Source organism: Pan paniscus, chromosome 12 (assembly GCF_029289425.2).
Source record: "Pan paniscus chromosome 12, NHGRI_mPanPan1-v2.0_pri, whole genome shotgun sequence".
Lineage (NCBI taxonomy): Eukaryota > Metazoa > Chordata > Mammalia > Primates > Hominidae > Pan > Pan paniscus.
In genome coordinates this window covers 53,290,131-53,304,791 of record NC_073261.2, presented here as the reverse complement: position 1 = coordinate 53,304,791, position 14,661 = coordinate 53,290,131, and the positions used below count along the sequence as shown (strand labels likewise).

At 56.9% G+C, this 14,661-nt stretch overlaps 1 protein-coding gene across 4 annotated transcripts in view; it reads right to left on the bottom strand.

Moving 5' to 3' along the window:
• Nucleotides 1-14,661, bottom strand: part of RAB11FIP5 (RAB11 family interacting protein 5) — a 39,582-nt gene that overhangs the window by 2,393 nt on the left and 22,528 nt on the right. The window contains exons 2-6 of one of the 4 annotated variants that reach the window (XM_034953371.1): nucleotides 13,103-13,539; nucleotides 12,274-12,973; nucleotides 5,869-5,887; nucleotides 3,884-5,643; nucleotides 234-423 (exon numbers count right to left, since the gene is read on the bottom strand). In XM_034953371.1, coding sequence (XP_034809262.1) covers nucleotides 234-423; nucleotides 3,884-5,643; nucleotides 5,869-5,887; nucleotides 12,274-12,973; nucleotides 13,103-13,539 — 3,106 coding nt within the window. Of the gene's footprint in view, nucleotides 1-233; nucleotides 424-3,883; nucleotides 5,888-12,273; nucleotides 12,974-13,102; nucleotides 13,540-14,661 lie in introns of all 4 variants that reach the window. The other 3 variants (XM_034953370.2, XM_034953372.1, XM_034953373.2) reach the window with 3 other exon arrangements.

The window sequence follows — 14,661 nt, the reverse complement described above, 5'->3', positions numbered from 1 at the left end:
GCCTGCATGCCTGCCTGCCTGCCCGCTTGCCCGCCCGCCCGCCTGCCCACCAACACCTAAGTTTCACCACCACAGGGCCCCAGGCTGCCTGTCTCCAAAGTCAGAGCCTAACTGGCTTCAGGACTCTGATATGGGGGACCTGGCCTGCTCCCTGCCCCACCCTCACCAGGACCAAGCCCTGAGACTCCACCACACATTCTGTCAGATGGCCCCCACACCCTGCTGGGCCTTACCTTCAGCCTTTTGGTGTCCACCATCTGGCCAGCCTGGGGGGCCTGGGTCACAGGCTGAATGCTCCCAGATGTGACTGTTTTGAGCTTCTCCAGCCCACTGCTCAGGGCTATGCTCAGACTGGAGCGGGACTGCTTCCTGTCGGGACTGCCCTCCACAGGGGTGGCACTGAGGGGCTTCACGGGGTGGGGACTGCAAAGACATACAAGAGATGGGTTACACAGAGAGAAGGGTGGCATGGGTCAAAGGTGGGGCTGCCTTCCCTATGGAGCCTCCAGGTCTGCTGGACAGAAAGCCCAGCACTGGGTGGTAACTGCCCCTACAGAGTCAAGGTTTCAGGGCAGCGGTGTCCAGTACTCCTCAGCAACCCCCTGGGCTGGCCTCAATCCCCACCCCACCACCTGCTCCCTCCCCATTTCACTCCCTCATTCACCGGGTGAACTGACCCTTTCACAGGGACAGCAAAGGCCATGCTACAGACTCCTGTGCACCTGCACCCAGCCTCTGTCAGGGACACCCTCCTCCAGCCATCTTCCCTCCTTTCTCTTCTATACTGTAACCTTTCTCTAGTGCGGTGACCAACCCTCCCAAGTTCCCAGTTTTCCCAGGACTATGAGGATTCCCAGGACATGAGACTTTGAGTGCTAAAACCTGGGCAAACTGGGACACTTGGTCAACCAGCTCTCTCTAGGGGTTGCTTCCCATCAGCATTTACATAGCCCTGAAAAACCCTCCCTTGACCTTATATTTGCTCCAGCTATCATTCCTAGTCACCTTCCCCTTTCTTCTCACCCAAGCCTCTCCGCAGCAGCATGGTTGTATAATTTCTTACCTTTCATTGACTCCTTAACCCATTAGAACAGGACGTCGGTCTCTACCGGCCCACCACAAGTAGACTTGTTGAGGTCACCAAGCCTTGCTGGTTCTCACCTCACTGACCTCTGTGGAGCCGACACTTGAAGCACTCCTTCCTTTGGGCTGCTTGCCTCCCTTTCCCTTCAAGACCTCCATTTTGTCTTCTGACCCCACAGCCCCTTCTCAGTCTTAACAACTGCTAGTCTGCCCTTGGGTTCTCTCCTCTCCTCCTCCCTGCATCCTACCACTCTCCTAATCTCCATCTCTAACCCAGAGCTCACTGCCTGGACTCTAGACCTGCAGAGTCAGGTGCAGGCTGGCTTGCTGCTCCCTGGGTTCCCCCTCAGGTGCATCCCACTCCCCGCCACACCTCCTCTGTGCTGCCCTAGCATTTGAGGAGCACCTCTGGCCCCCACTGGCTCAGGTCAGAAAGTCAGAAGCCTGGGAGGTCCTCTGGCTCATCCTCTTCAGCCTCGGCCTTAACAATCAAGCACTGCCACCTTCCTACCTTCTCAAGCCACCCCACTCCTCTCCAGGCCAATGCTTAAACCTTCCTTCTAGTCACAGCCACTAAATCAGCTCCTCCATCTCAGTCTTGCCCACCTCCAACCATGCTGCTGCAGGATAATGATCTCAGCATTCTCAAAGCTTGAGAATCCTTTAATGGCTTCTATCAAGGTAAGAAAATACAATCTCTAACACAATCTGGTCCCTGCCCTTTCTTCATGGTCCACTACTCCCAAAGCCACATTCTTACCAAGCTCTTACAAAAGCTATTCTTCTGTCTGGAACAACATTGCCCCTTCCTCCCGTTGGCTCACTAATTCCTACTCATGTTTCACAGTTGTGCAAAGCCACCTTCTCCAGGAAGCCTTCCTGATTCCTCCAGGCTAAGATGACCCTTCTCTGGGATCCTCCAGCACCCTGTGACAGGTACATAAACTATAACATAAACTGCATCAGGCTCCCACATTAACTATCCTGCCCAGGGGGACCTCTTACAAATCTATGCTTACTTCACAGAGGATTTAGACCATTCAGGAGTAGAAAGCAAAATGGCTTAGTCCAAGGCCCTGAACTCCACTGAAGGAAGGGTCACCCAGACCCAGAGACTCTCAGGCTAGATCCATGCATTCATTCTCACAAATCGGGAAGAGTGGCAGAGCACCCATGCTCTGGGCAGACAGTATGGAGAAAGAATGCATCTCAGTCCTTTCCTGCCACCTAGGAGCCTGTGCTAGGGATGGGGTATAAAAGCAGCTCTAATGCCACCTGCGGGCTGTGCCAGGGAAGGGGAGGATGACCAGTGTAGTATAAAAGTGCCTTGAATGAGGGGCCAGGAGGCCTTGGCTTGTTTGCCCCCTTACATCAGAGGGATCTGGGATCCTAAACCCTGTGGCTCTCATGGGCTCTATTTCTTCCTTTGAGGAATGAGACAGCTCTATTTGGCCCATCCACTTCATAACAGAAGGAACAAGCCCAGTACAGACATGAAGCCAACTCTGGGACGAATAAAACTTATAAAAAGTGGCAAGTATTATTAGAGGTCATGCTGGCAGACAGCAAGGCCAGCCAAGGACACTGCAACCACCAGCTCCCCCACATCCTCTCCCTCACCTCAAGGGAGGAGAGTCACCACCACCACCAGGGAGGGACACTGGGGGCAGCCTGGACTCCCTCCTACCCACTTCCCATATGTAGTTCTGGCCCCTTGGGGTTTCTTCCCTTCTTGGGTCCACTTTATCTTCCCCAGTGGATTGGACATTCCTTGGGAATAGAGTGGAGACAGTGTCTTTCATCTGTTCAGCATCTGACACATAGTAGGTGCTCAGTGAATGTGGATGACCAAACATGAATGCCTGGTCGGGAGGCCAGTGCTGGAGCCTGCCCTGCTCTCCCCTCCCTTCACTCGGTCCTCCTAGAGCGCTATCGTCCCAGAGGGACTTGCTGCCTTCTAAGTCACACCCCATCACCTCCCAGTGCCCTGAGTCTCCAGGCCTCTGCCCACATCACCCCTGACCAGCCACCTGGTGAGGTCACAGCTTCATAATTCTTCCAAACCTCCCAATGCCACAGTGAGCACAGTCACACAGGCATCTGCTGTCCACTCAGTGGTCCTAAGTGCATCAGAACCACCCCTTAAAAGGCACCAAACGCAAACCAATGAAGCAACTGCTGCGCGTGGGGAACCTTTCTTCTGAGAGTTACATATGTGGGAAGTGTTTGAGTTTTCCTTTTTCTTCTGAAGGTGTCTGCAGCTTTCTCTCTGACCTAAGTGCTGGTCCCTCCTCTAGCTCTCTGCCTTCCCCAGACTGCACCCTCACTCTAGCAGAACAGGAAACTGCTCAAGGCTCCACTGCCAGCCTGCTCTGCCACGGTCTGCCCCAAGAACTACCCCCTGCTTGACAAGTTCCACTGCCCCCCACCCACAGCTCCCCTGCGGCTGAGTGCACACACTCCAGAAGGGCCTACAGCACAGCTCTCTTTCCCTGCCAGCCCACATCGGCTCTCCCCACTTCATTCCTTATACCCTGCACCTCATCAGTGCTGTTCTCCAAACCCCTGGCTTGTGGGGGGCTGCCTTGATTATCCCAAGTCCCAAGAAGGCAGCTTCAGAGGTGGTACCATAGAAAGCTCCTGTCTTCAAAGCCTGTACCGTCTTGCCTCTGGGGTAAAAGAGACCCTCACCTGCCCCACAAAGGATGAGACTGGAGTGTGAACCCCTCAGTCCCTTGGGCTGTTCTGCCCCCTGTCCACCCCCTTCCTCCTGGGCAGTGTTCTGGGGGTGGATGCTCACCTGGCACTGGGCTGTGGCTCCTCAGCTGGTCGTGTCTCCAAGGGCAGAAGCACAAGCGGGGAGGCTGGGGTGGCTGCAGCGAGGTCCTCCCTAAGTAGGGCAGGGGAGCCCCCAGGTGGGGAGGGCTCAAGGGGGCCAGGGAGTAAGGCTGGCTCCCCTGGTGGTGCAGAGGAGGTAGTCAGGGGCCAGGCTTCAGACAGGGGAGAGCATGGAGGGCTGGGCCCCCCACGGTGGTGGCTGGCCCAAGGCGGGAGAGGGGGCGGTGGAAAGTCAGGCTCTGGGGGAGTGGGCAGCTCTTCTGGACCAGAATGAATAGAAGATTCCCTCGACCCTGGCGGGGATGCAGATGAGAGGCTGGGAGGATCTCGGCTCCCCTGAAACAAGAAGGGGTTCAAGGCATCTTCCTTGGAGACCCACACATCAGCCTGCTGGGAGGTGGCTGACAAGGACCCAAGCCCCTCTCCTACTGGATCCTGGCCCTGGGCCTCAGGAGCCTCAGGGCCTTCTCCAACCTCTGGAGTCCCCCAGATGTGCTGACTCTGAAGAGCCAAGCTCTTTGAGTGACAGGGTATGGGGGCAGGACCCTCAGGGCAGCTGGCGGGTGCAGACAGGCAGGGCCCAGACACAGGGGGGATGGCATCCTCCACTAGCTCTTCCAGGCCAGGCTGGCCCAGCAGGGTTGCAGAGGAGCAGCTGTCAGACTGCTGCTCACGCTTCTCTCCCTCCTCCTTGGTCTCCGGGGGACCGACAACCAGTGCACTTGGGGAAGCATCTTCTCCCTCTGTCTCTGGCCCCCTGTTACTCAGCCCCACTGCGGCCTTCTCCTCCTCCTCCTCCTGGGATCTTGAGGGTGTGAAGAGGCGCGGTGGCTTGGGAGGTGGGGTGCTGGGCTGCAGCCCCTTGTCAGACACCCACTCGGGTTTAGGCTCGGGCTCCGGTGGGGGAAGCCCCTCGCTCCCCTTGGGGCTCACAGTTTCTGGCGATTCAGGCTGCACCTGGGGAGCAGGCTCATCAGACTCTCCCCGCAAGACTAGTGAGGCCGTCTCAGCTGCAGGAGAAATGGTGACCACATCCCAAGGCCAGGCATCATCAGCTGTCTCGACGTCAGGGCAAAGCTGATTTTCGCCTCGGGAGGACTCATCGTCCTGGCCCTCAGCAGCACTCTCTGGGCCCGGCAGCCTCTCCCACACACTGATCACTTCTGGGGAGCTAAATAGAGATGTCCCACTGTCTGCCGGACTCTGCCCTGCTTCCCCTTCCGGGGCTGGCAGTTCCCTGTCTGGTTCTGAGGCTGAGGCTCTCAGCTGTAGCTGGGCTGACGAGGAGGGCAGGCCGGCCCCTACCGACCCGAGGAGCCCCGGGTCAGCTGCACTCGCACTCTGGTGGTCCGGTCCCAAGTCCAGAGGAACCCTGGGCTCCAGCCACACGCTGCTCCCACCTCTTCCTCCTCCTCCTCCTCCTCCTCCTCCCCCAGGCTCTCCCTGGGGCTCAGCTGCCTTCGCAGTCATGGCCCCGGGGCCTGGGTCTTGCAGCCCTGCCGCCTCCAGCCCCACTCCTGCAGGGGCCAGGATCTCGCTCCTGGCCTCTGGACGCAGCCTGCTGGCAGCAAAGACGTTGAAGGTGTTGTCCCACTCAGGCAGGGCTTTCCCAGGGGAGGCCAGGGGGGTGGGGCTGGCCCTCGAGGCACTGGGGAGAGAGGGAGCAGGTGAAGGAGAGTTTAGTGCTATGTCGGCTATGAGCTCCTCGAAGAAGGGGTTGCTCTGCAAAGAGGTGAGGAACGGGTTGGTAAGACCCAATAATCCAGGTGGGGTGGCTTCAGGGGCGGCGGTGGTGGCGGCGGCGGCAGCAGTGGCAGCAGCGGGGGAGGCGGCTGCAAAAAGGTTAGTGCTTAGCATGGGAGCAGCAGTGGGAGCAGGAGTGGGAGGGGCCGGAGCCCAGGGGGAGCAGGGGAGGTGGTGAGGAAGAGCAGCTGGGTCAGATTCTACCTGAGGAGACACGTCCAGGCTGTGGAGGGAGACAAAACCGTGAGCCTCCTGGTTAATGCCAAGACTGGAAAGGCCCCTGAGTCCCACGCCCCACCCCCTGCTTCGGGACCAGGGGCCACAACACACACATAGACTGGATTTACCTACTTGGGCCAGGGTACAGAAGGAAGACCCCAACATGTAACATTATCAAGTGCCTCCCAAGGAGAAATATGCCAGGCAAAGCTATTTTAATCCTCACTCCAACCCCAGAGAGAAATCATCTCATCTGATAGGCAGGATCCGATCCAAACCTAACCAAGTGTTCTTTCCTCTATCCCATGCTGAAGCTTCTAAGGTTCTACTCAACAAGGAATTTACATCTGGGAAAACTAATCTGAAAGCGCCTTACATCCCTTTTTTTTTTTTTTTTTTTTTTTTGAGATAAGAGTCTCTCGCTCAGGCTGGAGTGCAGTGGCGCGATCTTGGCTCACTGCAACTTCTGCCTCCCGGGCTCAAGCCATTCTTGTGCCTCAGCGTGTGCCACCACACCTGAATAATTTTTGTATTTTTAGGAGAGATGAGGTTTCACCATGTTGGCCAGGCTGGTCTCGAACTCCTGGCCTCGTGATCTGCCCACCTGGCCTCCCAAAGTTTTGGGATTACAAACATGAGCCACCAAGCCTGGCCCCTTTTAGGACTAAAAGCAAAGAAAACACCAGCTGGCATGGGGGGATAAAGAGACCAGAGAAAGGCCAGGCCTAGGTATCTGGCTGGACAAAACCAGAACTTAGAGGACCTAGCAGGGCACCTAGAATTCTGACACTTGAAACAGCCTGGGTTCTATTGATCCCTTGCAGAAGCAAAAGTAATGACGGGCTGTCATTGGGTGTGACAAGGTGCCTTGTTTCTTTGAGGGGCAGCCTAACTGGCTAAGGAATATAAGCCACCTGTGGAGAACGTCAACCAACAGGTGCCCTGATGGTCCAGCCTTTGTCTCCCAAGGCTGGCAGTGTGACAGCAGCAGCAACTCTGGATGTCACCAGGGGCTTCTCAGGGATTCTGGGGATGGGGACAGGGCAGGTGCTCTTAGGACACTGGAGAACAGGTTCTGGCCTTCATCTGTCCAGGGCAGGGTCCTTTCTCGGGGGAACGCCCCCTGCACTGGTGCTTATCCACAGAGTGAGGCCGACTCCAGAGATGCGGGCAGGGGCGTGCTCTCAAACTAGAGCTTCTCACTTCCCTAGGACCCAGACAGAAGGCCAGAAAAAACGGCTGCCTTGCCACTGAGCCACCGTCAGAGGCAGACCTCGGTGGCCTCACCCTCTGCCTTCTAAGCAGTCTCCCTCCTCACGGCTGGTCTCCCAGCCCTGGCTCTAAGCTTCCAGGACCCCCGCTCCTTGGCCCCTGCCTGTCCAGGTGGAAATATCCTGGGGAAACCCCTACACATCCGACTTTTCAAGCCAACCAGCTTCTTGCACAGGAAATGTAGGCAGTGAGTCCTGAAGGGGCAGAAGCCAGGCTTTGGCCAGCCAGCCCATAAGGAGTGTGGCTTGGAGTAGGAAGGGCACCTGTGGAAAGAGCATGAGCTGTCTGGAGCTTGCCCGGATTCTCCCGGGAATCCAGGGCCCAAAGAGGGCAGACCCACACAGAGGTGGACTGAGGCAGGTCAGCTCGGCAGCTACCACCAGGGGCGGACCACAGGAAGGAGTCCAACTAAACAGAGGCACAGGTGGCTCCAAAGATGGTTCTGGGAGCAGGGAGGTCAGCCTCACAGGTCCCAAACCCATGGATTTCTCGTAAGAATCAGTTTCCAGAGAGTCTCCTGACCCTATTTTTCCCCTTACAATAACTCCCCATCCAAGGGTAAATTCTCAGTCTCATCCCCTCCACCTAAAGATGGAGGGAGAGGGAGGTAAAAATTCCCACCTGTTCCCACCCCACCTGGGCTTCCACTACTACCCTGCTTCTATGGACATGGCGAAGATACCAAAAGAGGAAGAATCATGGGCCCAGAGCCTCAACCCCAGCAGATGCCCTTTCTCCCTTCATTCCAGACAAGCCCCAGGCCAAGGCACACATGCCTGCTGTGGGGACCAAGGGGAGTGAGAAGCAACATATACCACCACCAGGTCAAGAGCCTGACCTCAGCCCACTTGCCATTAGTGCATCCATACTACACCCAGCCCAACCCTGTCTACAGGACCCGGGCCCCCAGGAACAGGGCTAGAGCACTCTGAGCTGCTTCTCTCCCCAGCCCCCTTTATGACAATAGGCCACAGTGGTCTGAAGGAAAAGAGTCCCATCAACATTAAAAGCACTACGCTTAACTCTGCCCCCTCAGCCCTAACCTGGCCTGCACTCACCCTTGCAGTCTTTCAGCAACCTGGCTGGCAGTCAGAACTGCAGGGAGAAGAGCGGCAGGGGAGTAGACTGGGAGCCTCCGGTTAGGCTCGGCAACCTCCCTCTCCCGGCCAGCTCCCCAGAGGTACACACAAACCTGTTTGTATAGAATCAGCAAAGGGCTCTCCCTGGAGGAAGGGACTCCAAGCACCAGGCCTGGCAGGCTTTACAGAGCCAGCAGTACTTCTGAGGGCATCTGTCCATCCTCCTATCTGGTAACACATCCCTCCTTCGTGCCTTCCTCTCCCTTGCTCTACACCAAGTGCACATTCTGAAGGTTCTCACTTCAAAACATCTCCCTCCCACTCCACCTGGCCCAGGTCAGGGACATATTCCCACGTGTGCTTGTCTTTGCAGGTCGTGCTCTGAGAATAAACACCTCTGCATCCTAGAACCTACTGTGCCGGCCTGGCACACTCTCCCCACCCCCAAGCGGTGGGGGCAGCAATATATGCTGATTTGTCTTCTCTTTTAGGATCAAATGCTGGGAAGGAAGTCAGAAGTCCAGATGTCTCTGCCCCTTCAACCTGAGGGAATAAAACTTTACTGCCTGCAGGAAGCTCTGAACAATTGGTTGAACCTGCCACTCAACACAGGAACCACCTGTTCACCCTGACAGCCCCTCTTCTTAAACACTACACCACAGGGCTACCTCTGTAGCTGAAGGCCAGGTGTCACTAGCAGACAATTCTTCCTTGGGCTGAAAAGAGCTCTGTGTCCTTGTTATTTCCACACACTGGTCCCAGAGATGGCAAGTGAATCTGCACAAGCTCTCTACCAGGCAATCCCCCAAAGGCCGAAGCCAGCCTTGGAGGCACGTTCATCTCCAGCAACACTGCCCTTCAGCCTTCCCTCCTGAGGCACGACCTCCTGACCCTCCTGAGATGGGCCCAATGTGCAGGAAACATGTCCAAGAGACGGGTACATCCTCTCCCATCACCTGGGCACAATGAGATGACAGCGGCCTTGTAAGCTGTAAGTAGGGAGAACGTATCATTTATCTTCCAAACCAGAACACTGTTAATACAGTAACCATGACAAGAGCATGGTTGTGAGGAGCACATGAGGAGAGCAGGACGTGAGGCTGCACTAACTCCAAGCCACTGGGAGCACATTGTAGTTACTCATTTACACCACCAAGAATGCAGCCAAGCTCCTTCCGCTGCCACAGCACATTCCAGGCCCACAGGGAGGGACCTTGTTGCCTACCACACCTGGTGCAGGGAGGCACTGCAGAGACTGCCAGAGGCCACCATCATGATACACTCATCTCTATGTTGTACCACACTTATTCCCGACTTTAAAAGTTTTTGTAATCAACATTTGATCCCCTTCTGTGCATAGAGTCCTATGGTTAGTGTGGGGGGCGGGGAACAAGGGAACACAAGGATGACCTGGGATAGACACAAAGACAATCCACTTTGGCCCTGGCAGGTTTAAAATGCGTGGTCTTGCCTGTCCTCAAACACACGTGAAGTAGCCTGTGCTGCAGCTCAGTGTGAATGGCTCATAACAGGGCAGGGGAATGAGGCTAAGTCCTGTGGCCAAGACAAGCTTGGTCTCAACTACCTACTCCCTGCTCCAGCACACACTGGTAGGGGCCCAGTGTGACTGCCATGGCCCCCAGCAGACAAAGGCCACATCAGAGGAACAGCAGGACCCTCTTCTCAGCCCTGTATAGCCTCATTTGTTCCTTCCCCACGGCAGCAGCCTTTCTCTGGATACCACACTCAACATGTTCAGCCCCGGGCCTCTCTGTGGGGCATCAGTGCCACATGGGAGCACTAGAGGGCACCGCTGTTCTTCCTAGTGAGGAACATCCCGCAATCTGCAATGGTAGCCCCAAGGCAGAGGCCCCCGTTCTCTGGACCTGGGGACAGGCTCCCCAGGCCCCAGCTGGAGATCCTGAAGCTACATTCAGTCACTCCAGTTCTGGGTCTAACCCACAGCTTCCTGCCATGAGGCAGCCCACCTCTCCTCTCCTCAGAAGCCCTAAGCAAACCCTCTGAGGAAGCGCCAACAGTCCTTTCTTCCAGGCCAGCCTTCCCCTCCCTGCAAGGCACACAAGGCCAGGATGCTGCTGATTGAGCTCAAAGGCCAGGTGTCACATCTGTCCAGGCCAGGCCATCTTACCCAAAGCACAGCCCCTCCCACCCCATCTGCATGCACGGCCACAGAGCCTGGCCCTGCAGCCGCCACCTGCAAATAGGCCCCATCTTGGGAGGGATGCTGAGTGCCCTCCATCCTGCTAAAGACAAGGCTCGGAATTCAAGTGACAGCAGGACAGAAACCTCAGCTTCCTTATGGCCATCAGTGACCCAAATCCTCCAGATTCCAAGAGGCCATTAGGAGATATGGGGAAGCAGGAGAAAGAGGATGGAGACTGTAAGTGCCCCAGGCCAGTGACAACCCCACAGACTCACAGCCTGTGGGAGTCCAAGCCCAAAGCCTGGGCAGGACTCACCTACAAATGGCCCCAGCATTCACCTTGCCCCAGAAAAGGCCCAGAGACACCATACGGACAACCACACTGAGCCTGTGCTCTGTGCCCCTTTCAATCCAGGCCCTCAGCTCCTCCCAGCAAATGCCCTGTCCAGATCTCCTGCTACCTCCCTCTACCCTACCACCTCCAAATACCTCTGGCTGGCTGTCACAGGGACACCAGGCTCAGCCTGGCATCTGGGAAAGGCCTGTCCCCTTCTTCCCAATCTTCCCCTAGGCCGCAGATGGCCAGCAGCTCACCTGAGCTCTGGTGAGTAGGGGCGGGGCAGTAGGGACAGGAGCTGCCATACCAAGCAAGGGAGGCAGGGGGTGGCATGCCCCTGAAACTGATCCACCCCCCCATACCCCTATCTATGAGGGTCTAACAGGGATTGTCAGCTGACCATGGCCCAAACCTAGAAAGGCCTGCATGTCTCTCTCCACTCCTCTCAACAGACTCAGAGTGCCACAGGGAAACAAAAAGCCAGGACTACAAGATTCCTCTCCCCTCTGGGCAACAGGTTTAGGGTCCTTCCTCTGCCCTATCTTTTGCCCCCTTGTTACTGTGCTTGTCCTCTAAACCTGTCCAAGCAGCCATGGAGTGGGAAGGGCAGGCTTGTTGAGAGAAACAGTGGCTCTCACCACACTGGCCAGGGCTGCCACAGATGCTGCCCATGAGGGCTGGCCCCAGGCCCTTGGGAAGGTGCGACACACACTTCTGTGACCTGTACCTGGAGCCCCTCTCTGGACCCTGCTATACAATTCTGCAGCCTCTCCTGGCTCAGAATTAGGAGGAAGCAAATGGTAGGCATCAGGGTCTCTGCCCAGGGCCTGAAATGGGGGACTCAGTATATTCAAAACAAAACAGCTGCCACCAGCACTTCCCACGGTGCCATACCTCAAGACCAAGAGACATCAGAGAGGGCCAGAGCTCCCAGGGTCTCCAAGGACAGAGATGGGTTACAGATTTCATGGGAGCTGCCCACAGCCTCTTGCCTGGGGAAGCAACTGGCAGGTGAATGGACGGGGGAAGGAGTGGTGGCCTCAGTTATTTGACTCCCGTCTCCCAGAGGGAAGTGATCACAGAGACAGCTGGGGAGAAGTCCTCTAGCTCCAGAGAGGGGAAGGGAAGTCTGAGGGTGCGGTCTCCAGTCCTCATCTCTCTACCAAGGCTTCCTTACCTTGAGGCCAGAGGGCAAGAGGTGGAGGTCAGGAAGCAAAGAATTCACACAAATGGACTTTCCTGCTTCCCTCCAGCTCAGGGGGTGGGCATGCCAACTCATGCAGCAAGGCCTAGGGCTGAGAAGTCGGACCCCTCAATCCATAGGACTCTCAGAGCACTATGCCCTCGTAACTCACCTGTGTCCGTGAGCACAGAACGAACCTTGGCTTAGGGAGACACCCCACTAAACCATGCAAAGCCAGAGCCCCAGCAGCCTGCCTGAGGTCCATAGCTACTCCTTCCTCCCTGCCCCAGGGTCCAGGCAGCACACACCCCAGCATCCTCCCCAAGGAGCAAAGTTGGTCTTGCCAACGACTTACCTGGGTTTCTGAGTTGGGTCCTTGGCTTCTCTCAAGCCAAACCAGCTACTCTTGGCCTTTTCCTCCCCACTGGATGAGTGATGTGGGGAGGCCCCCAGGATGGGACCCCCCTTTTCCCCCAGAGAGCTTCGGCGCCCCAACTCGCTCCGACTTAGGCCTTGGTGGTGGTGGTGGAAGAGACCCATCCGGGGCTTGCGTTCCTCCTTCCGGGCTCCCTCCTTCTCTGCCACAGCCTCAGAGGAGGCCACTATGGGTGTGGCAACCTGGACCGGCTTGCCCTCTGGTAGCCGGGCCCCCTCCTCCTCTCCAGGGTGGCTGGCCCCAGGGGCCAGGACTTTAGCCTGAGCACTCAGCTCCTCCTGTCCAAGCACTGCCTCTGAGCTGCTGTTGCTACGACTGCCTCTGGGCCAGGTGTCATCTGTGGAACGAGGCCCCTCCTCGGAGAACCGGGAAGAGACAGCTTGCAAGGAGCCAGAGGATGGAAGCGAGCCCGAGATGGAGCTGCGGTGCCGCACAGGGCCCTGGGGCTCCTCATTGTAAATGTGGCTCCCATTGACACAGAGCGAAGAGCGGGAGGCAGCATCCAGGTGGCCCTGAAGGTCCAGAAGGGCCCGAGGAGGAGCCACTCGCATCTGGTTGGCCTCATCGCTGTAGGTCCTCTTATGGGTGAACAGCTTGGGGGACTGTGCAGAGTCCCTGCCTGCAGGGGAAACACACAGAGTTAGCTCGCAGGAAGAGAGGCCCCATTTCCTGGCCCCAGGCCTTCATCACCACCCAAGGGGAGAGCCAGTGCCCCCCTCCCCAGGGCGGCGGCCCTGTGCTTGCTCACCCCCTTCAGTGGACAGCCAGCTGCTACGGCTTGGTGAGCGGGTGAGGAGCTCGGCGCCAGGTCCCTGGTAGGCCAAGCTCCCGCTGGCTGAGGACAGGGTGCTGTCCGAGCCCAGCGAGGTGTTGGACTGGGTCAGGGACGACTTGCGCAGCTTGTTGCGGAGGAAGAAGCCTTTGGCTTTGCCCATCTTGCCCAGGCTGCCCAGGTCAGGATCCTCTATGGCGCTGCTTGGGAGGATGGCAGAGGCAGATTCCAGATCATACTTCTTCTTGCCCTTCATCTTGTCCCTGATCTTGCTGAAGGGGGACCTTGGCTTGTCCTTCATGGACAGGTCAAACATACTGGCGCTCAGGTTGTTGCGCGTGAACTGGATGGTGACTTCAATCTCGCCGCGTTCCTTCTCCTTCTTGCCTGGCTTGGAGTGCAGCTTGTACCACCTGTGAGAAGAGGGGAGCAGGCAGAACTCAGTCACGGGCCCAGGGAGCCTGGCTCCCGCCCGGTACCAGGCACTGCCCAGACCCCTCCTTGCTCTGAGAGCCACTGATAGCCTCTCCCCAAAGGCTCCTGCTCTGACCCATCGGCCTGGGCTTCCAGGCTTCAGATGCAGCTGAGAAACTATCCAAAACATTTCCATGATGGAGAAAACCACATCCTGAGTGGGGAAGCTCCTCGGGTGCCACCAGGTAGGGCGGCGGTTACCACACCATGCCCCCTCCCACCCCAGGACCTTCTCCTGGTGCTCAGAGACCTCTCCTCTGCCCCATCTCCCCTACATCTGAAACTCTGAGGCCCAGAGGGGTGAGGCTGGGCCTGGGAGGGCCCTCCCATCTCCAGGCCCCAGCACAGACAGACCTACCCACATTTCTCCCTGTTGACATCAATCTCCTCTGGCCAGTCCCAGCCAAAGCTCTGCTCCCAGCCACCGTGAGCCCAGGAAAGAACAGCTCACCCAGAGGCCCAGGGCCAGGAACACAGGAATGCTAGTGCATACACTCATGTATGTATACACACACACACACACACACACCTCACTCACACACTGACTCGCCCCAAGCCCTGTCAGGAATACCTCTACAAAATGCAGGAACAGACAAGAATGGCAGAAAGAGACCCAGGAAAGACGAAGAGCACTCATATCTGTTGAGCATCTATGGTGCATTACGACCAGCATGAGGGTTCTTACCTCACTCCCGCACATACCTCCCAAAAAGCATATGAGGTAAGAGGTACTACCCCATTGTACAGATCAGGAGGGTGAGGCTCAGTGGTAAAGGAACCCATCCGTGGAGACTCAGAGCCAGGCATCCAGCCCTCCAAAGCTTAAGTTCTTCCCGGTGCACACCCACTGTGCCCAGAGAGACACAGAGACAGCCCCCAACACACATGGCCACCACGCAGGGTGGCTGGGGCCCACCCTACTGGGGAGAGATGTTCTTATGCAGGGGTTGGCAGTTTCTTAGAGAACTAAGCAAACTCCAATCACACAAGGAGCAATCACACTTCTTGGTACTTAGCCTACTGAGGTAAAAACTTATGTCCAAAGAAACACCCTGCACACA